The 22072-nt window shown below is 39.0% G+C and overlaps 2 protein-coding genes across 3 annotated transcripts; one reads left to right on the top strand and one right to left on the bottom strand.

Moving 5' to 3' along the window:
- The first annotated feature begins 2116 nt into the window (after positions 1-2116).
- uqcrfs1 (ubiquinol-cytochrome c reductase, Rieske iron-sulfur polypeptide 1) lies at positions 2117-7334 on the top strand. The gene is made up of 2 exons (XM_028443136.1): positions 2117-2417; positions 6483-7334. The coding sequence occupies exons 1-2, from the start codon at positions 2207-2209 to the stop codon at positions 7091-7093; spliced, it is 822 nt and encodes a 273-aa protein (XP_028298937.1). The 5' UTR covers positions 2117-2206; the 3' UTR covers positions 7094-7334.
- A 3142-nt stretch (positions 7335-10476) lies between these two features.
- lto1 (LTO1 maturation factor of ABCE1) lies at positions 10477-22071 on the bottom strand. Of its 2 annotated transcripts, XM_028439448.1 has the most exons (6): positions 21906-22066; positions 21730-21835; positions 21497-21567; positions 15150-15267; positions 10686-11443; positions 10477-10586 (listed from the first exon to the last, which is right to left on the bottom strand). In XM_028439448.1, exons 1-5 carry the CDS (start codon positions 21959-21961, stop codon positions 11372-11374), a joined length of 423 nt encoding a protein of 140 aa, XP_028295249.1. In that variant the 5' UTR covers positions 21962-22066; the 3' UTR covers positions 10477-10586; positions 10686-11371. The 2 variants fall into 2 exon arrangements, with proteins under 2 accessions (XP_028295249.1, XP_028295240.1); XM_028439439.1 differs by lacking the exons at positions 10477-10586; positions 10686-11443 and having other exon boundaries at positions 14397-15267; positions 21906-22071.
- Position 22072: the final 1 nt, after the last annotated feature.

Genomic DNA, 22072 nt, shown 5'->3' with positions numbered 1-22072 from the left:
GGACAATACAATAGATTGGTTCCTCTAGGTCCGTGTACGAAGTATAATTCATGTTGTATAATAATACATGCCAGTTGAAAAAAAAAAAAAAAAAAAGGCTACATTTTTTAAAATCTCTCTTCTCTTGCCACTAGTACCCCCACTTCCCACGGCCCTGGTGTATATAGGTGCTTTTGAAGCTGTAAATCATGTGATCACCCCCTCAGATTTTTCTTCTTGTTTTTTGGGTGTAATTCCTACACTGGTAATTTGTAAACACTATCAAGCTCCAATTTTAATAGGAAGTTAGGTCAAATTAACCTCTTTTACTTTTAGGATAGTGGAATTTTATTTCTTTTTTATCAGGTAACCCTTTATTTGGGATGTCCATTTTAGCTCAATTTTCCTATTGGTTTTGTCTTGTGTGTAGTAATCATGAGTATGGCCTCCTAAACCCCCCCTAAATGCACCCCTGGGCCCCTTTACTATATCCCTGACTCATTTGCATGCTAGTAGGACAGTCTCTGGACCAATAATTACGGTTCACTGCAGGACATACATGTCTGATTGTAAAGTGCATAACCCCAGCCGACATTTTGTTCTACTTGGTACTCTTGGTAGTTTGGTGTAGGACTTATTGGTAGTTGAGCTTGTTGTGGAGCCTGAACAACAGCTCCCTTATGTTTAGATTTCTTAGCTCCCTTACGTTTAGCTTCATTTATTTGCATGTGAGCTTTCAATGTCGTTTATTCCCTTAAAATGTTTATCCAAGATGTGACACTGCCCTCTCTTTTTATACCCTCCCTCAAATAAAGTGTTTTTTACCCTTCCTTAGGGTCACAATTATGCAATAAAATAAATTCATTTATTTAATTGCAATAACAAAACATGCATTGCTGTCTTAAAAAGATTGCACTTCTTGTAGTGTTTACTTTTGACAGCATGTGCAGACAAAGGAAAAAAAAAAACAAATAAAAAATGTTAATCCAAATAATGCATGTTTTCAGTCTGTTCCTCCCACTCGTGAAAATGATTAGCATCTGAACTATTCTAATAGCCAGATGTTTCCATGATTGGAGCCTGAATCATCACAGGTGTGGACTGTTTTATCTGTTTTAACATGGGACACCCTGTTGCTCCAATAGCAGCGCTTCTGAAGGGGTTTTTTATCACTTAATTCCATTGGGGAATGATTCCCAATGGAATCATTTTTTTTTTTATCTCCGCCCCCTTTGGTTCTCAGTCACCATACCAGTCTTTATTAATTTGACTCATCAATTTCATTAAATTTTCCTAAATTTTTATATCCTGATATTTTTAGTGGATTTTTTTGGGGGATTTAAGTTTTTCCTTTAACATCTTTCTTTCCAGGTTTTTTAAGGAAGCACATAATTCTAATTTAGATGGAAATCTTGTTTCTATATTCCCAATAATTCCTTCCTTTTGTGCCTCTTTGACCCAGTCATTCATGTCTTTAATTGTTTTCTTTTCTTTATTTGAGGGAGCCCTGTTTGCTCTGACAGAAGTTAACCTAAAGATCATTGCTACCATTGTCCCTGTGGTGTGTTTAGCATACTTTCCCATTCACTGCTCAACCTCTAGGGGCGCATGCACATGAGTAGCCATGTCGTGCCGGTGGAAGGAGCACCAACGGCGGTACTACTCCCGCGGCCCGCCGTTTGAACACCAACACATAGGCACATACTCACACCAGAATACTCCAATAGTACATGTTTGCACAGCCAGCACACAAAAACACGTGGTCACACCGGCACAGACGGACAGGAGCTCACACACACAAAGAGTGTGAGCTCTTTGTGTGTGTGAGACAAACACAACATACATGCGCGCAATTGTGGTTTCAGAACCAATCCGCCGTCTGATTTAAAGGACGCGACCCCTCTAGTTCGGAACCAGTGTTCCGTAACTTCAACCCAACATTAAAAACTGACTCCGCCAATGCAGTTTTTTGACTCTACTCCAGTGTTAAGTTTAGTAGCGTTTCAGACTAACTCCGCCAATGTAGTCTGTAGACTCGAACCAGTGTTATTTTTTTTAAATGTTCAATTAAAAAAAAAAAAAAAAACTCTAAACTGCTCTAACGCAAAATAGGGCAACCGGATGTAGACGCGTTTCGCGCATGCGCTAAAAGGAACAGGCCGATGAAAGGATCGGGCACTGACAATTGTCGACTTTCGTTTACAAGGTCGCTGAAGGTGCAGAGAAAATGATGTCCGTAGCTGCACGGTCAGGGGCCTTTTTCCCATACATGCAAGCCACTGCTTTTGCTGTACCTGGGCCATTAAAGGCTCTAGTTCCGGGAGTAGTGATCAAGGGAGATCAGATATTATTGAATCCGAAAAAAACGTTCCTATGCCGGGAATCTCTCAGCGGTCAGAGCGCAAAGACTGGGCCTGCTGTCACAGTGAGCATAAACGGTGAGTCTAGATTTCCTTGTAGCATGATTTAAAATCTAATTTGAACTGAAAGTGTTGTTACACAAGCATACACATTGTAGTATGCAGCAATATTTGTGATTTATTAAACCAAGCATTTAGGTATGGTATCCTATACTTATAGCCGGAGTATAATGTTAGCATCCGAGTGATAGCATTTAGCAGGTAGAGCAGAGGTCATTTAGATAACAGCGGAAACGAACACCCTGAAATAAGTATACGATGGGGTGCGGCCATTGACCGATAATTTTTATTTATATAGCGCAAATTACAACAATAGCCACCTCGAAGCGCGTGTAACGTATGTCGAACGAGTTTTTCCTTATTACCTCCGCCAAGCGCAGAAGCGGTTGTTGCGTTCATTGACATGTTTCATCACATTGTAAGATACACGTAACCTCCCGTTAACAATAGACAGAGCAGAAACTTGCTACGCTATCGGTCACCAGTTAAAATATTCGCCACTCAATCCATAACACCGGTGTTATAGTTTAAGTGGCGACCATTTTAACTGGCGACCGACTTCCGGTAGCGTGGCTTGTTGCCACAGCAATGGCAGATGTGTTCAAAAAGGACCAGGGTGCATAGCTGCCCGCGTTGATGCCGGGTAGCTTTTATTTACGTTGTACAACTGTTTAAAGTGTTAATATGTGATTGTGTTTGCAGCTCTGTGTGCGGACGCGTTACATGTAGAAAACCGGACTTCTCGGTGCAAAGTGAAATCACCACGGCTGTTGTGTCTCGCACTTCTTCATCCCTGCGTGTTTTTACAAAATCTACTGTCTGTATAATATGATGAAACAATAAAACAATAAACACGTATATGATCTGTGTCATACAAATAAATAAACAAACTTGCTTCCACTGGGGATCGATCCTTCGTCAATGAGAAAAAAATCAAAACTTTACGTTCGCTGCATTAACCACTCGGCCATTGATCAGCTTGCAATTCACTGTTCTAATCTTTACATACCGTTCTTATTGGAGGTCGCAGGGGAATTACACTATTTCCATGTTAACTTGTGACCGCGTTTACCTGAATTTACACACAGAGAAGATATCTCCATCATTGTTTTTGTTTACAAATCACTCTAAGAATATTTTTCAAACAATCTGTGGAGCCAAACTTCAGCGCAAACTTCACAGTCCAGAACTATGACTTTGTTTCGGTTCAGATTAACTGGCGACCTACTTCCGAACATAGACATTATATACATATATAATGTCTATGCTTCCGAAGGTCGCAACATACCACATGTTACATCTGGATCACAGGTATTGTATAGAAAATAATAACATGGAGTGAATAACACGTACATCTCACTAAACATGATTATGAGATGTGATAAAGTACATAATTACGTGAAATAATGTTTTTAACAAAAATAGGGATTTGATACACACACATTACAGTAGTAAACCATTAAGTAGTATAAATAATAACAATAATACAGATACCTGTATTTACTACAATCAAAGGTGTCAGGTTACAGTGATGAATTGTAAAGTTCGATCACCACAGGCAGGAATAATTTAGCGCAACAACAATAAAGGATTCAGATTCTGTATGTTGCGACCATCAAAAGTAAGCTGGCAGTTGATCTGGGCTGAAACAAATGCTTCGTTCTTGACCATAAAGGCAGCACATTGCCTCCACAGATTGTTTGAGACTGGTTGTTAGTCATTTCTGAACGAAAAAAAAAATGTCATGGGGTCTGCTTCTCCGTGTGTAAAATTAGGTAAACGAGGTCACAACTTAACATGGAATCACTGTTTCCTCTGCGACCGACAATATTTGGTAAGTTGACAGTAGGACCAGGTCAAAAGAGCTGACTCAGTAGCCGAGCTTTAAATGCTGCCCTCAATGGATTTTGTTTTCTCAATGACGCTGGATCGATTCCGAGTGGAAGAAACTGAAGGGTTTGTTTTATTGAGACAAATTGTACTCATGCTCATTGTTTTATTGCTTCATCACGTTATACAGATTGTAAATTCTGGAACGTACAATAACACATCTGCATGATGTTCGTGTGTATTTTCTTTTTTGCAGCAGGCTAATCACACCACGATGCTCCACAGATAGCCACAGGAAATCATTCCTGCCTGTGGCGATCGAACTTTACAATTTACCACTGTAACCTGACACCTTTGATTGTAGTAAATATCTGTATTATTGTTATTATTTATTCTACTTCATGTTTTACTACTGTGTGTGTGTGTATCAAATCCTTATTTTTGGTAAAAACATTCTTTCACGTAATTATGTACTTTTTTTTTTAACGTGTATAATTTCTTCTTGTTTAACGTTTATTATTTATTAGTAATATTTCTTGAGCGGCTGTAACGCAAGTGATTTTCCCCTGGGATAAAGAAAGGACTTCTGATTATGTAATTTCACTTAACTTTTACCACGTTCAAGTAGATCAATCACATCACATCTCATAATCATGTTTAGTGAGATGTATGTGTTATTCACTCCACAGTGACAGTAAACAGTCTTTTATGTTATTATTTTCTATACAATACCTGTGATCCAGATGTAACATGTGGTATGTTGTGACCTTCGGAAGCATAGACATTATATATGTATATAATGTCTATGTTCGGAAGTAGGTCGCCAGTTAATCTGAACCGAAACAAAGTCATAGTTCTGGACTGTGACGGCCCCGCGCTGAAGTTTGGCTCCACAGATTGTTTGAAAAATATTCTTAGAGTGATTTGTAAACAAAAACAATGATGGAGATATCTTCTCTGTGTGTAAATTCAGGTAAACGCAGTCACAAGTTAACCTGGAAATAGTGCAATTCCCCTGCGACCTCCAATAAAAACGGTATGTAAAGATTAGAACAGTGAATTGCAAGCTGATCAATGGCCGAGTGGTTAATGCAGCGAACGTAAAGTTTTGATTTTTTTCTCATTGACGAAGGATCGATCCCCAGTGGAAGCAATTCAACTGTTTGTTTATTTATTTGTATGACACAGATCATATACGTGTTTATTGTTTCATCATATTATACAGACTGTAGATTTTGTAAAAATACATAGGGATGAAGAAGTACGAGACACACGTAACTTCCTGTTTACAACAGCCGTGGTGATTTCACTTTGCACCGAGAAGTCCGGTTTTCTACATGTAATGCGTCCGCACACAGAGCTGCAAACACAATCACGTATTAACACTTTAAACAGTTGTACAACGTAAATAAAAGCTACCCGGCATCAACGCGGGCAGCTATGCACCCTGGTCCTTTTTGAACACATCTGCCATTGCTGTGGCAACAAGCCACGCTACCGGAAGTCGGTCGCCAGTTAAAATGGTCGCCACTTAAACTATAACACCGGCTTGTCACAGCATCACGTTATTATTCTTCGTAAGGTTTAAGAACTTCTCTGCGTAGTTGGTGTCACACAAAACACTGCATTAAATGTAACACCGACTTGCTGGTTTACAGCAGTTACAACTGCTCTAAATAACTGATTTATTTATTTATGCCATTACTGTAACCAACAAATACTTTTTTTTTTTTTTTTTTCTGGCATTCATCACTCACTCTTTGTCGTGCTGAAATTCCTTTTTCTTGTCATCTTTGCCACAAACGATTGTAGAATTCCTTTGATCAGCATCTCGTTTTGATGCAAAAACCATTCATGACCTTTGCATTGACCATTTACGGTAGAATGTTGGTGTGTAAAGGGCTGCATAGGAAGTTATTTCACCTGCACAAATGTCTAACTGGGCTGTGATTTGTAAATGGAAAGATGCATGCAGGTGAGCTCCGCAGGGTTCCAGAATTTTTTTTTTCTCGTGTAGCACATTTTCAGATTATTGACATACGCTCACTTTTAGTGTAGATTCTTTGTTTTATAAACGAGGCCCTCGATCTCTAAACCAATCATTCCCACTTTGATGCTAAGTTTTGATTTAAGGTTTTGGAACATAGCCATGTGTAATGTGTAGTTTAAATGCAGCTAAGTTGGAGCAATACATTTGCTTTTGTTGTGGCTTATTTTTGATTTTTTCAAATCCATTTTTTTTCTATTTTTCAGGCAATGGAGGAGTCAGATTTGCGCACACAGACATCCGAGTACCAGACTTCTCTGACTACAGGCGTCCAGAAGTGCTTGACCCTAACAAGTCATCCCAGGACAGCAGTGAAGCCAGGAGAGCCTTTTCCTATCTTCTCACTGGAGCTGCAACTGTAGTGAGCATTTATGCTGCCAAAACAGTTGTCACTCAGTTTGTTTCTTCTATGAGTGCCTCGGCAGATGTTTTGGCAATGTCCAAGATTGAAATCAAGTTGAGTGACATCCCTGAAGGAAAGAATATGACCTTTAAGTGGAGAGGCAAACCCCTGTTTGTACGTCACCGCACTGAGAAAGAAATTGCTGCAGAAGCTGCAGTTAATCTCATGGAGCTGCGAGACCCCCAGCACGACAAGGACCGTGTGATTAATCCGACATGGGTCATTGTTCTTGGTGTATGTACACACCTTGGTTGTGTGCCCATTGCTAATGCTGGGGATTTTGGAGGTTACTACTGCCCCTGTCATGGTTCACACTATGATGCTTCAGGTCGCATCAGGAAAGGACCGGCTCCGCTCAACTTAGAGGTTCCATATTATGAATTTGCTGATGATGACACAGTTATGGTGGGATAAATTCAGTAGATTGAAAAAGCTGTGTATTAGAGATTGCATACACATGAAATGTTCCATTGCAGCATTAATGCATTTAGCACAGCACATCATACACACAAATCAGGCTGCCATTCTTTTTTGTTTCTGGTCAAGGATGTACAAAGATGTCATCGATATTTTTGTGCATCTTTTAAGTTATATTCTTTAAAAGGACTTGGATTCAAGTTTGCCAATAAAGATCTGTATTTTATGACGAGATGAATCAGTTTTAGCATTTTTTTTGAGGACACTAGATGTGGCGATAACATCACCAGTAATTCCTCCTTTTTTGAATATATGATCAAAGAAATGCAGGGTCCCCAAAGTCATGAAATTCCTAGAAAAGTTATGGAACTTATAAACCCGATTTTCCAGTCTTGGAAAGTCATGGAATAATTTAACTGTATTGGAAATATAGCCTATTTTCTTTAATGTTTAAAATCCAAACCTTCGCTATTACTGTTGGAAGTTAAGCAAGTCTCTTAACCCTCACACCTTGTGTTGTACATCGCTTTTAATAAATCTGTCTTCAAATTGAAATTGTAATCTTATAATGAAACATGGTAACAGTTATTTAATGTTACATTCAATAGCTGATGCATCATTATATTAAGAAAATATTGCAAAATGGATGTCAAGGGTAATTGCGTCTGTACGATGCTATGATAGATAAGTGATGGTCAATTAACTTGCATTCTCTGCCACATTTTTGCTACTAAACATGGCACACTGTCAGACCTCTGTTGCATTAGTACACTAGAAAGTCATGCTCATTTTTGCCCTCTAATGGTCTTGAATAGATCTTAGCATTTCAAAACTAAGTCATGGAAATTTGGCCAAATATTTTGGAAAAGTTTTGAAAATTAATTGTGAAAAAGGTGTGGGATATGTGTTAAGGGTGTAATGATTCATCCATTAGATCGAAAAGGTAGAAGAGTCGGGTAAACCTAATATGTATTTTTATTGAAATGAGAGCAGAAAAGTTGGTTGGACTTTAATCAATTAAAATGTGAATACATTTGCCATTAAATGTTCTAGGAACTATAAAAGCTCACGTGCACTGTCAAGTATCCAGAGGCCGTATTCATGAAGCTGCTTAGAGTCCTCTCAGAGAGCTTCATTCTAACTTAGCCTAAAAATTCAGAGCAAGAAATTTTAGCTTAAAAGTGATTCAGAAAGTTTCTGATTCTGAGAGCAACTCTGAGCAAGGAGTTGACAGAAATGTTTATCTTAGTGAGGAGGTGAGGTTGACCATGTTGCTGGGTATGATGCAGTCTGCTAAAAGCTGTGATTGGTTGTTAAAGAAAGGGGGAAAAGTGCTCTGTGCTCCTAGTAATGAAGGGAGAATAAAATCAATGGATCACATTTGACTACATTAAGAAATGTGTAATCATGAAGCATCATACGTATTTGTACACAGCTCAAAATGTTTGAACCTCATCCCGGTGCCGATTATTATATTGATTTACTTATTAACTGTCCACGATAATAATTTTACCGCTTTATATATTTGTTTTGAACAAAACACCCCCAGCCTGTGAGCCAGATAGCAAAATAATAGGTGACATGAGAGATCATCCGTGCTCAGAGGAAGAGAGGAAAGGCGTTTATGAGACAGAAAATGGCGCTATGTACGAGAGTCGACGTTCCAAGCAGCGCACACTCGACCAGAGCATGTGTGGAACTCATGGATAGTGTGGCGATGGTGAGATAAAACAACATAAAAACAAAAACGGGGTAAGCAGTGACACTGCATGTCCGGGAGGAAGAGGAAGTGTGTGAGAAAGTTGGAGGAATGTCAAAATACAGTAAACAATCCATTCAACTCTGACATAGATGGATAAATAATCATAATTTTGCCATCAAAAGCCTGGTCTCAGTGTTGTTTTCTTCATTTTATATAAGGAAACAATGTTTAGATGTTAAAGTTGTCACTAAAGCAAAAAAAAAAAAAAATAGCTTTAAAGTCACTGACAGGGGTTTTTTTTTTCCCCTCACAAAAAGGCTGTTTTCTCAGCTTTTTGCTCTGAAACTGAAGGTTTGTGTAAAACTTGCTCTATTCAACGGCTGATTACGAAACGAGCCAGAAACATTTTTTTTTTTTTTTTTGATAAAAGTAGAGGATTCAATCTTTCAGAATCTGGTGTCAGAGTTAAGATAGTCATAGGAGAAAATATTCTGTGGGTCTTTAAAATCAGTTAAAATGCTCAAAAATGGCTGGCACTGAATGAGTTAATGATGGACGCAGACAGCTGTCAGTGATTACTGTGATTGCGGGCAGGAAACTGGGTCCTGAAATCACGACACAAGGGAAGCGGCAGACCTGGGAGCGCATTGCCCAGATAATCAATGCGTTGTTCTGTTCCTGTGTGCGCAGAAGATACGAGTGTGAAGCACTGTTACCTGCTGGAATCCAAGCGACGGCGGAGATTGCAGCTCACAAGCAAGGGAGCGAACAAATCGCACAGCGATACGAGGCTGCTATCATGTTACACTGGGTGAGAGAAGTCGAAATCAGAATAGTTTTATTGCCAATTAGAGTTTAAAACAATACAAGGAATGTGACTTGGTAGAAAAAACTAAAACCAGAAACACTACAATAATAAATAAAAATGCAAGCAGTGATAACAAGCCCTCATACCTGCGAGGCGACTCCTTCCTACGGCCGCATTCAAAGTCAAACTTCATTCCGTACGGCACGAGGTTTGGTTGCAGAGTGAGGCATTGTCTGTATGGTGCCGGTAAAAATGATTGTTTCATAAAATGTACTTGTGCTCTAGAATAGGGGTTTTCAAAGTGTGCGTTGTGCCTCCGCTAGGGGGTGCCAGAGTTCTTCAGGGGAGGCGAGAAAAAATAAACCAGAAGAAATTGCGGTAATCTTTCTCAGAAAAAGAAGAAAGGGGGAAAGTGTCTTTTTGTCTCTATCTCCTCAGCTCAGCTGGTTAAGGTGTTGTGCCTATGGTGGGTTTCTCAAGCATCTGACCACAGGTCTATGTGTGCGAGTGCGATCATTATGGTGATCCACTCTACCTAAATTCTCAATTAAATTAAAAAAAGCTTTATAGGCATGATAAACATATTTAAATTGCCAAACCAAGTGAGACATTGAACAATGTACACACAAAGACATTAAAGAAGCATAATTTACATAGCACAAAAACAATAAATGTTGAAAACATTTGTCCCTCTGTCTCTCCATATCCCTGTTCTTTGTAGGCAGTACTCACAGGGGAATTAACAGCATTATGTTCATTCGCTGACGATTTAAGAGTGTTTTTGAGTCAAAGTTAAAGACATGGTGCAGGGCAAAATTCGAACCAGGGTCTTCTTGATAAAGCTGCACATAGAAGACACATAGACTGAGGTGGTGGTTTTTTGTGGAAAATGTATTGGAGGAACAAAAGCCGGAGTAAAGATTGTAGAAGGGAAGGGAGGCTGGCAAGTGGCAGAGGCACGTGGAGTCTGAACGGAGGCACTGGGAAACAAAAATGACAGAGGCAGTTGGTTTTCAAGAGGGAACTTGGATAAAAAGGTAAAATCTTTCTGTAACAAGAAGCGAGAGTGAGATCTTTACCACATTGGGCAGGCATACTCTGACAGCGTGCAGCTCTGTTGCTGGAGAGTTCATGTGCCTCTTAACCACTCCCAACCTGTGATGAAAAAACAGCAAACCCCACAGCCCTCCAAAGTACAACAAAATACACATATCAAACCACAAAACTAATCAGAACAAGACCATTCGTTACAGATAGTTATTTATTTAAGTTGTAGACCTAAAACACCTCTAATAATTCATGTCTTTATAAATGTGCTTCTCCATCTGCTGCTTGGACAGTGATCATTCTCAGGTTTAACTCTTAGGATTCATATGAAAAAAGTGAACCAGCTTTTTAGAATGCAACGTCTGTATATGTCATATCTTAACCTGAACATAAGATTTTTATTCATCCATCTACTTAGAATATGGCCCAGCATTACTCCTTTTTGGATCACTTGAAAAACTTTAAATTCCACCACTGTAAAGCACTAAGCATTGGGTAAGACAAATAAGATAAAATAATCACAATCTTTGTAATGTCAGTGTATGCGTTGGAAATTCACTGCAGAGTTTGAGTTAAACTGGGCACAATGATTGACTCTATGGTAGTCAATGAGAACGACTGCTTGAGAGCAGCTATTAAAGTTACTGGGTAGCAGAACTCAGCATCTATGCTCTCACAGACTCAGCAGTCCACTCTGATCCTCTTCACCAGGACACATTCAGAAGGAGGTCCTGTCAGGTGCTTGAGTATAGTCTTTGAAATCAGTCGGAACACTCAGCAGAGAACAGGCCTTTGCAGAAGCACAGACAAAAATATATATTCTATTACAATTTCAGTCATGCCTACTCATAAAAACAAACCATTTCTATTCTCATAAAAAAAACTAACACAAGTTTAAAGCATTATTAGTGTACAACCTTTGGAGAAAAATAGTTTAAAAAAAAATCATAAATATGGTTTGATATCAGATATCTCAAAATGCATTTTAAAAATTGTTTGGAAGACTTTAAAGGCTTCTTACCTCAAATGGAGGAAACTATTATCATCCAACACTTCTGTTATATTAAATGTTTTAAAAAATAAAATGTTTAAAAATAAATGTTTTTTCAAGAAATTGTTTGAACCTTTAAAATCAGTAGTAAACTTGTAAAAAAATTTTGTCATAATTTAATATATATTTTTTTAATAAAACAACCAAATACAACTAAATTTTTAAGCTTAAAGGAGTATAGGGCAAGATCTAGAAAGCAGACTCCAGAGTGACACCACAATGGTTAGTATAACTGCAGCCATCAGCCAAGCCGCCGCGGGGGCGTGCATTAACTGTTTACAGCTGATACTAGAGGACGAGTACCGGCCGAACCCTGATGGGACCCGACGGCACCGGACAGGTCGAGTTCGAACAGATATTTAGAACTGGTGGTCGGGTTTGGTTACATAGTGTTGTTTGTGTTCTTCCTTTCCTGCTGCAGCTGCTGTAGAGTGCAGCTTAAACTGTCTTGAAAGCAATGATCCATGGTTCAGGGAGGATGGAGCAGAGGACAATCATAAAATACACCATTGAAACATTCCATTTTCTGCACAATACATGGATTAAGTAAATAGATCTGATGGGTCTCTTGTGTGCACTGCGCCCCTGTTTGTGTTTCACTTTCGCTTGTTACCCGTGCGCTGACCTGATGTTGACGTTATCGTTTGTTAATAAAATTGGTGCTTACCACTAAAAGAAATGTCATTTCTTTAACAAAAAAACTCGGATAAGAAAAAGCGGCCCGACCCGCACTCCAACTGTGACAGTTATTTATTTACTTGCCGTTCATGTGACTGTTTACTACAAAACCTATGCACAGTCAACTGTGGAACCAAACAGTAGTTTAGTCCACCGTGCTTGTCTTCTCAGTACAAAAGGTATCACACAATCTTTTCAAGGAAATAGCTTTAGAATGCTTTATCACCCATTAGCAATAAAAAAAAAACCTTAAAATGAATGTATATTTCATTCCTGCTCTATGCTCTTTTAAATTTTTTAATAATCAAATTTTAGTGTCATTAGATACATTGCTGCAGAGCAGCCTGTATCTTAAAAGTCAGCCAGTTTGTAATAGAAGGAAACAAACAGCATGAAGTTGTTACATCACAGCGTTAGTTGTTTCGTAAAACATGCACATATGTGGTGTAATAAATTTACTGATGCGTTTCATTTCTTATGATCAACTTCCATGTGTGTTGACAGCTGCTGTTAGCGGTATTTATAACTTGCAAAATATTTTTTTTTTACTACCCCAAAAAAAAGCTGTATTTTTTTTTTTTTTTTGCAAAAGTGTCAAATGGTAGAAGTTCTAACACCAGCCTCAGAGTTAATATCCAGTCACCAGTTTATTTGGATACTATTTGGACCGTAACACTGCGAAACAAAACTACAGCGTGAGCAGGTTTTTACTGAAACATCCACAGACTGAATGAAAACATGAGCAGGAACAGAAAACTGTCGAAATAAATCCTAAACAGTCCTATCGTGTGAGTAGACCTGGTCCAGGACAAAAGGAGGGAAACCAGGTGCAGCGGACTTCAGTTCTCACTCTAATTTCTCCATAAATATCACACAAACAGAACAAGTTAAAAAAAAAAAAAAAAACAGAAAAACGCTGTTTATCTGGTTTCTGTTTTTCTGTTTTGGTTTTAAATCAGAAAAACAAAATAACCACACTGTTTATTTGTTATTTTGATTTGGTTTTAAAACGGAATAACCAAAGAATGAAGGGTACACGGATTCCTAATGCCATATAAACACAGCCACAAAAACAAAGTTAGCTCGCTAACTTACCTTATGAAGTGGTCACTACAGCATCAGCAGACACTGCTCCTCCCGACCAGACGTAAGTTTAAAATCCACGTTTTACTGTGTTGTTTTACATTTCTCACCCTTGTGAACGACAATCATCGGTACTCTATTAAATCCCTTTTAATCTTAAAATTACTCTTCTCAAAATAACAACTTTTGATATCTTTGTCACAATATCTCAATATCACCATCAGTGAAATTTTTTTTAATTTGTAAAATATTCACTGGACGTTTCTCTGGTGGTATGTGCAGTGGTGGTGGTGGTGGTTGTAGTTGTTGTTGTTGTTGTTGAAGCCAACATTACTTAAAAACAATCTGAAATTAGTGGTGACTCAAGTAAATCACCTTTATTATGCACTACAAAAATCTGTCAAATATCAAATAATTATTCCTTAAGTCTCTAAACAAGTGAAACAATGAAAAACATCTCCTAGAAAATGAAATTACAGAATATTAAATAATCATTTAATATAGATTTCAATAAATAAGGGCATCCCATGGTTTCATGTTGACTCTGAGCTTTATTCTGTCAGTTGTCAGTGGAAGTGATGGGTCGAGACCAGATGATGGAAACTAGGGTCAGCTCATGGTTTTAATGTCCAGGGAGGGGCGTGTCCACTTTGTAGGACTTGAAGAAGAAGAAATGAAAGAGGAGTTAGATATTGTCATTACATTGGATGTTCATCAAAAGAAAAACTGAAAGTGATGGAGATAAATATACTCAAATGGACTCACACGCACATGCACGCACGCACACAAAATTTAAACAAACACAAATACTCTGTCCTAAACTATCTCACACATTAAATACATCCATTTAATCTTATATTAATGTACACAAAGACTAGCTCCACAAAAGCATTTATTGATCCAAAAATTAAACTGATCTTACCTTTATAGGCTCAGTTTCCTTCTTTGATTTCAAATCCCTTTGAACCTCCATCCATGGTGGTTTTTATCATCCAAGAGTCTTTAAATCCACCGTTATTTGGTCTCTTTTAATTTCTCTTTCTTTCTCACTCACTTGGTTCTCTCTCTTTTCCTCATGTCGATTTCGACAAAACAAAACGGCATCTTTAGTGTTTCAATCACGTGTGAGTAAAATTAAATTTACCGACACTGGCTATAAAGAGCAACTTCTTATCTTTAATAAACTGAAGGTATTTCTCCGATAGAGCAAGTATGAGCAGAGTTATAGTTATTTAAATATACGTGGTTCAGGGGCACTGGGAAACCCAGTCCGTTCGCATAATCCAGCTGTGAAAAGAAGACGTGTCTGGGTAAATCTGGACGTATTGTTACCCTACGCAACAGAAGATATGAAATTAACAGCAATGAGCATGTACTGTCAACAACAAACCCAGAGTCGCTTAATGTTGACATAATGCCAAATGTGTGTCGTAAATGAACGCAATGACGTGTTTGTCTGTGGGAACCAAGTTGAGCTGGTGATCATGTCTGTTCTACCGTGCCAGAAAAGGGACAGGGAGGGGGGATTCCTGCTGTGAGCTTGGAACGGTCCGAGCTGGCAGTACGAGACAGTCACCAATCACAATGGAGCACCAACTTATTCGAGAGATACATGTAGCCTCTGCTCCAGTTGCAAACAGGAAATTTGGTCTAATTGTAAACAAACCACAAATAACTCCATTACCTGTCTGAATTTGGCTCTTATTTTCTCAGCATCATTCGGCAACTTTGCTGACTGCGGATCAACAAGAGGACAATCTTGGATCAAACCCAACAGGGACTCCAGAACCTTCAGGCGCTTTCTATTAAATATGAAAACACATTCACAAAAACAGAACATTAAATCCCAAAATTTGCTGTACCAAGAAGGTTTTCAACAAATCAATTACTCAATTACTACTGAATCAGAGTAAATGGTAGCCTTTTTTTTTTTTTTTTTAAATACTTTGAGATAAATGCAGGTAGTAAAAAGTTTAATGTTTAAGGCATACTGGACACAAATGAGAAAGGCTTCAATTTCAAATGCCCTCGTCGGCCATCTTCCCGCCCCCCCTCCCATCCGCGCTGCATGGAGGCGTGGTAGCAGCGCCCATTGGCAGCACGCCCATGTCCCCAAACGGCTGGAATCCTGTTGTTCTTCCCAGCCGACCCCCTCCCCCAGCCAACCCCCCACCCAACCCTTCCCACATGCCTTGTCTCGAGTTGTTTGACTGTGTCATGCATACATTTATGTTTGCGGAGGTGGTTTTTTTCCTGGTTTCACACTGCTTTCTCTGTTAGGGAAATCAGTCTCAAACTGGCAGTTTTTTCCCCTCACCCCTCCTCTCCTCCTGTTGTTGATCCCTTTTTCACCTAAATATGTGGGCACCGCAAATGGCTGCTCCGGTGTGTTGATGTGTCTTCTTTCACTGCAACTACCAAGTCAAATTCCTCGTGTTGTTCTAAACTGTACCTGGCCAATAAAGCTGATTCTGATTCTGTATTCACACCTGTGGCTCACTTGTTTTGATCCAAATCAGTCTCAATAGTCTCAATATAATTCAGGTCATTTGTGTCCACAAGGCAACAGCCTGCAGCGGTTCTAAGTTGTAAACAAATGTCATCCGGGGACCAGCTGGAAAGAAAGCAGATTATGCTCGCATCAATATTTGGCCTAGAGGCATGAGCAATGAGCACATCACTCTGTTTCTGACATGTGTGTGGGTGCGTGCTTGTGAAATTTGTCCATATCTCCCGGTCATCAGAGGGTCGAGCCTTGGCAGAGGGGAGAGCGGAGGCATGAAAGTCCCATGGAACCATGCGTGAAAGCGGAACAGCTGGAGCTGGCGAACGAGGAACAATCAGCTTCAGCTTTGGGGTGAGAGAGGAAAGAGGTCTGGCGATCTTTTTCCTTCTCTGTGCCTACATGTGCTGGGACTGCTGCAGCAACTGGGGCAGAGACTTTCCGGGCCAGGCAGGCGGGTTTTGCTGAGGCGGGGCGGAGGATCTCGGTGCCTTGAACAGCAGACCCTGGGGAGGAAGCTGCGTGGCCACAGGCGGAGACGTGAGCGGAGCCTTCCTAGGGAGGCATAGGCACAGAGCCTCATCCTCCCTTTTCTTCGCTTTGCAACGCCGCTGCATGGAAGGTTGGGGCGGAGCTGAATACTCCCTCAGGATCAAGGATGTCGCACCTTTCAGCATCCGTCAGCTTCGCAAGGTCGAGCCAGCGAGCACGCTCCTGGATCACCATATAGCCCATGACCTTCCCCATTGTTTGTAGTGAGCAGGCTTGGGTACGGAGGCACATATCCATCACTGTTGATATCTCCTCTATTATTGCCGGGTCCTGAGACAAAGCGAAATCCTCACAAAGTTCAGCCTGGTAGGCGGTGAGGAGGGAGGGTTTCCACGGCCCTTCGTCCACTCCGGAGGGGAGTCGGTCAGAGAAGTTCCCATCATATTCTCCACAGTCAATAATGAGGACACCTAGCAGCGGGGCTGTCACCGTAGTGAGAGGCCGCTGAAGGCCGGAGCGGCAGCATTGGAGGGAGCAGACAGCAAGAGCTGGAGCTCGGAGTGTCACACCTTGCGGCAGCGAAGATAGCACCTGCCATGCGTGAGCAAGGTAAAAGCTGCTAAACCTTATCTTCCGACCTGGTGTGGTCTAAAGCAAAGCATCAGCTCTGCCAGCGTTTATCGGCAGTAAAATAGAAAATCCCACCTGCGAACGCTTAAACTGGTCAGAGCCAAAAGTAGCTGAGAGGAGAAGAGGTTTAAGAATGGCACGCACCTGTTCGTCCCCTCCTTTTATAGGAGGTGGGAGGTTCTCCAATCTAACTGATGCACTTCACCGGCCAATCAGGATTGGCAAAGTGAAATAGATATTCTGAGGAATACATCCCATAGTGAGACATCTCACGAAATATTATGAAATAGAACTAAATGACTGACTGACTTTTTAACATTTGGTAATCCTGCTTTCAACTATTATGCTCCAAGTTGCTGGAGCAGAGGATGTGAGGAGCTGAAATAAAAGAATCAATATTTTAAGCCACGTACTTATTCAGGCCTTCATGTAATCTACTGTGTAATTGTATCGTTTAGTATTTATAGATTCTTTCTTAGACATTATTCTTTTTAATCCTATTTTGTTTTATCAACATTTTACTGTTGATAATCATTACGTATTTTATCCTTTTTTTTTATCATATTATTGTTTTACTATAATCATGTTATTTTTTTATACTAATATTTAATTATTCTATAATTATTGTTATTGCTTTATTATCTTGTTTTATTTTAACTGCAACATTTATTTTTGTCTTATTCAGTTTTGATGTTTTCTAAATCTTTTTTTTACATCCTATATTTTGTCACTTCTACTTTGAATTGTATTTGATTTGTTTTAAAAGTGTAATATAAATTAAAGTTTGATTGGTTAGCTGCTTGTCATGTTTGATTAAACCAATATAGTTGATTGCAGCCTATTTGTGTATTTCAAATAATACAACTGATTAGCTGTCCTAACATGGAAAACCACAAGTAACTGGTCTATTTAAATATTTTGATATTTAAATAGACCAGTTCTCAAAATATGTGTTCTCAATGTAACTTTATGGTGACACTACATATACTGACCAGTGGTGTAGTGGGGATTCTTTAAGTGGGGGGACGCTATTCATAAAGTCATCAAAAGAACAAAAGAATACCACGTAAATTACAGCATGCGGGAGTCCACATATACAGTAGATTTAGATATGGAAACTATAACTAATCAGTTACAAAAATGAACATCACCATCTCTTGATGCCAATTTATCTCCAGTCCAGCACACATTACAATTCTTATTGTAATGTTTTTCTTAATTGCCTATATCTGATACACGTGTATAAATGAACATGAACAATGTAAAAACACCAGCTTGTAGCAAAACCGCTCATTTGCATCTGTAGTCCTTTGGCAGGTAACAAATAATTTAAAAAACTACAAAATAAATGAAACAGTAGACAGTAGCCTACAAAATCAAGCTTAAAACAAAGTGCAATAAGAGCAATGTAGCCTAAACTCTATTAAGTGCAATGTGTGCAGTGCTTTATTTATGTCAATAAAGTGCAAAGTAGAATCTATTGAGCTGTCCTCTCACTCAGAAGTTGTGCTAGCCTTTTTTTGGTGCGTCATTTTGACGGACAGGGTGATAAAAATTCCGTCATTATCCATGAATACCCGTCATTGCCCAGCCCTAACGTCATCTGAGTTTGAATTTTTAATGATATTGAGGCATATTTATCAGCATTAAACTAAAAACAACTCTATGACGATAATAATTAGCGTAAATAACAAAGTTACAGATTCTGCATGTATAAGGGCATGGAGAGAAAAGATGAACACCAGGTGAAGTGAACCAGAATCTCTGACCCTGTGAGTGTCCAGATATTTAAAATGGGTCTCGTTTTTAACATTATGTAACTACTGTTCATGCAAAGGTAAGTTTACACACATTAATCAACTATAACTGACAACATGATCAAATGTTAGTCATTCAACTGATTTATTTACAAAAAGAACAGGTGATTATCACCTGGTCAATTTATAGCCTCCCAGTGCCTCCACATACCACCGGCTGCCTAAAATAGGAAACTACACCAAGCAATACATACACTTTAAGCATGAAATATACACAATACAGATTTGGCTCTAATAAAAGTCATGTAACCCTATGACAAACTGATGAAATTAACTAACAAAAACGTTTACATTGGTCGCAACTGACCAAAAAATACAATAGGAGGGTTTTCAGAAAACTTACTGTAATAATAAGTTTGACCAAATGTGAGTAGAGTTAGGCAAATATTACAATTTGGTCAAAATAGTACTTGCAATTATGCTATTAGGCATATTTACAGACAGTGGAGCAAATGTATTTAGTCAGCAGTTCTCCACTTAAAAAGATGAAAGAGGCCTGTAATTTTCAACTATAAGAGACAAAATGAAAAAAAAAATATCCAGAAAATCGCCTTGTGGGATTTTTAATTAATTTATTTGCAAATTATGGTGAAAAATAAGTATTTTACTCAAAATCTCACGATACATGGCCCCATTCATTCTTTCCTTTCCACGGACCAGTCGTCCTGGTCCCTTTGCAGAGAAACAGCCCCAAAGCATGGTGTTACCACCCCCACGCTTTACAGTAGGTATAGTGTTCTTTCTCCTCCAAACACGACAAGTTGAGTTTTTACCAAAAAATTATATTTTGGTTTCATCTGACCACATGACATTCGCCCAATCCTCTTCTGGATCATCCAGTACATGTCCGGGCTTCAGAGGAGCAGGATTTGAGTCCATGGCGGCGTAGTGTGTTACTGATGGTAGCCTTTGTTATTTTGGTCCCAGCTCTCTGCAGGTTATTCACTTGGTCCCCCCGTGTGGTTCTGGGATTTTTGCTCACCGTTCTTGTGATCATTTTGACCCCATGGGGTGAGATCGTGCATGGAGCCCCAGATTGAGGGAGATTACGTCTTCCATTTTCTAATAATTGCTCCCACAGTTGATTTCTTCACACCAAGCTGCTTACCTATTGCAGATTCAGTCTTCCCAGCCAGGTGCAGGTCTACATATTTGTTTCTGGTGTCCTTTGACAGCTCTTTGATCTTGGCCATAGTGAAGTTTGGAGTGTTTGAGGTTGTGGACAGGTGTATTTTATACTGATAACGTGTTCAAACAGGTGCCATTAACACAGGTAACACGTGGAGGACAGAGGAGCCTCTTAAAGAAGAAGCTACAGGTCTGTGAGAGCCAAAAATCTTGCTTGGTTGTAGGTGACCAAATACTTATTTTACCAAAGTATTTACCAATTAATTCGTTAAAAATCCTGCAATGTGATTTTCTAGATTTTTTTTCTCATTTTGTCTCTCATAGTTGAGGTATACCTATGATGAAAATTACAGGCCTCTCTCATCTTTTAAAGTGGGAGTACTTGCACAATTGGTGCCTCACTTCATCTATAGCTACACAAAATGGTTATTAATATGTTCGAAGAAATTAAGACACATCTTCTCAAGGGGGAATATCTCAAGAATGCTAATAAACAGCAGTGTTCCGTCCTTAAAAGGAGAGCTGGGAATTTCTGCATCACTGGTAAGCTAAACATCACACCTGAAATAAGTTGCAAACTCATCAAAGCAATAACTTATTCAGGTCAACAAATACAGTGAAAACTGCTTAAAGTAATCATTGACTGACGTGATCACTCGAAGAGGTTTCCACTTTACATTTCCACTTTTTATTTATTTAATATGTATTGTCTTCAAATTTACCATTTTAGTGATATATATATATATATATATATATATATATATATATATATATATATTCTACACTTATTGTTCTAATGTATGATATGATAGACCTCATTGACATAAAATTATACCTCGTTTTTTAGTTAAAAAAAAAAAAAAAAAGAGGCAGAAATTCTGAATTATTTTCATTATGGTTATGATCAGATCGGTGGTCCAGAGTGATGAAATTTTGTGGTTATACATGTGAAGAGCAAGTAAGTCACCTGAAACAGTTTGTTTGGTATGTCACACCTTTCCTTCAAAGCTACAGTGAGGACATATTTTGACAACTGGTCTAGTTAAATAAATAGACTAGTTAAAACTTAAGACCTCTTAAGTTTAAGAGAAAAAATAGAGTATTTAGTTCTTAATTTTATTTAATATTCTGTTTTCTGTAATAAAAGCCTTACATTTACCGTATTTGCCTGGGACATAGTTATTAATAAGACTATGCACTCTTTTAAACCATTTATGTATTAAAAAATAAATAACAATAAATATTATTAAAACTTTATGAAAATGTGAATATACCGAAAGGCTATATAAGACACGCTGGAATTCGACTAGTACATTTACGTGGAGAAAATTTCAATAACCGGACCTCAGTGACCTTTAATTGAATACCGCTGTCTTAATGTATACAGCAGCAATTGCTTTTGCACACTGAAACGTGACAAGGTAGCATATTTACTTTTAATTATGGTTGTAGACGCAATACCTGCACTTGGCATCCGTGTTTTGCTGAAGAAGGTATTTCCATGTGGAGGCAAACCCATGATAGAAGTAGAACTGGAAGAAAAACAAACGTCTTTTGTGGCTTGTTGTGCTTAGAAATTATTACAAAAATATCGAACAACCTATCACACGGATTACTAAAAAACTTAGGTCAACAGTGCATGAAGTGACTTGTAATAATATGGCGTGTATTACTTGTTGAATGTTTGCACGCACCTCATTGGACAGCCGAGCTCCGTGCGACGAGCCGTGTCTGCGGCCACCCATCAACCCCCGGCAGGTCCCCTGAGCATAGCCTTCCCTATAGCCCTCTCCCCGGAACCTGGAAAAAAGCCCACTTGTGTGAATCTGAGACACGGTCGGACGAATACAGGAACCTTTAGTAGACTCACATGTCATCTGCCAGCAGAATGCTGTCAAATATATCTCCACTCCGCTCAATCGCCATCTCTTGACCGCAGTTTCGCTGCTTCACTTTCACAACACGATCTATTCTGTACCGGAAACACGATCTATTCTGTACCGGAAACACGATCGGTTCTGCGCAAGTGCACAACGC

The sequence above is a fragment of the Gouania willdenowi genome, chromosome 3 (assembly GCF_900634775.1).
Source record: "Gouania willdenowi chromosome 3, fGouWil2.1, whole genome shotgun sequence".
NCBI classification, from domain to species: domain Eukaryota; kingdom Metazoa; phylum Chordata; class Actinopteri; order Blenniiformes; family Gobiesocidae; genus Gouania; species Gouania willdenowi.
This window is presented reverse-complemented; position numbering and strand designations above follow the sequence as displayed.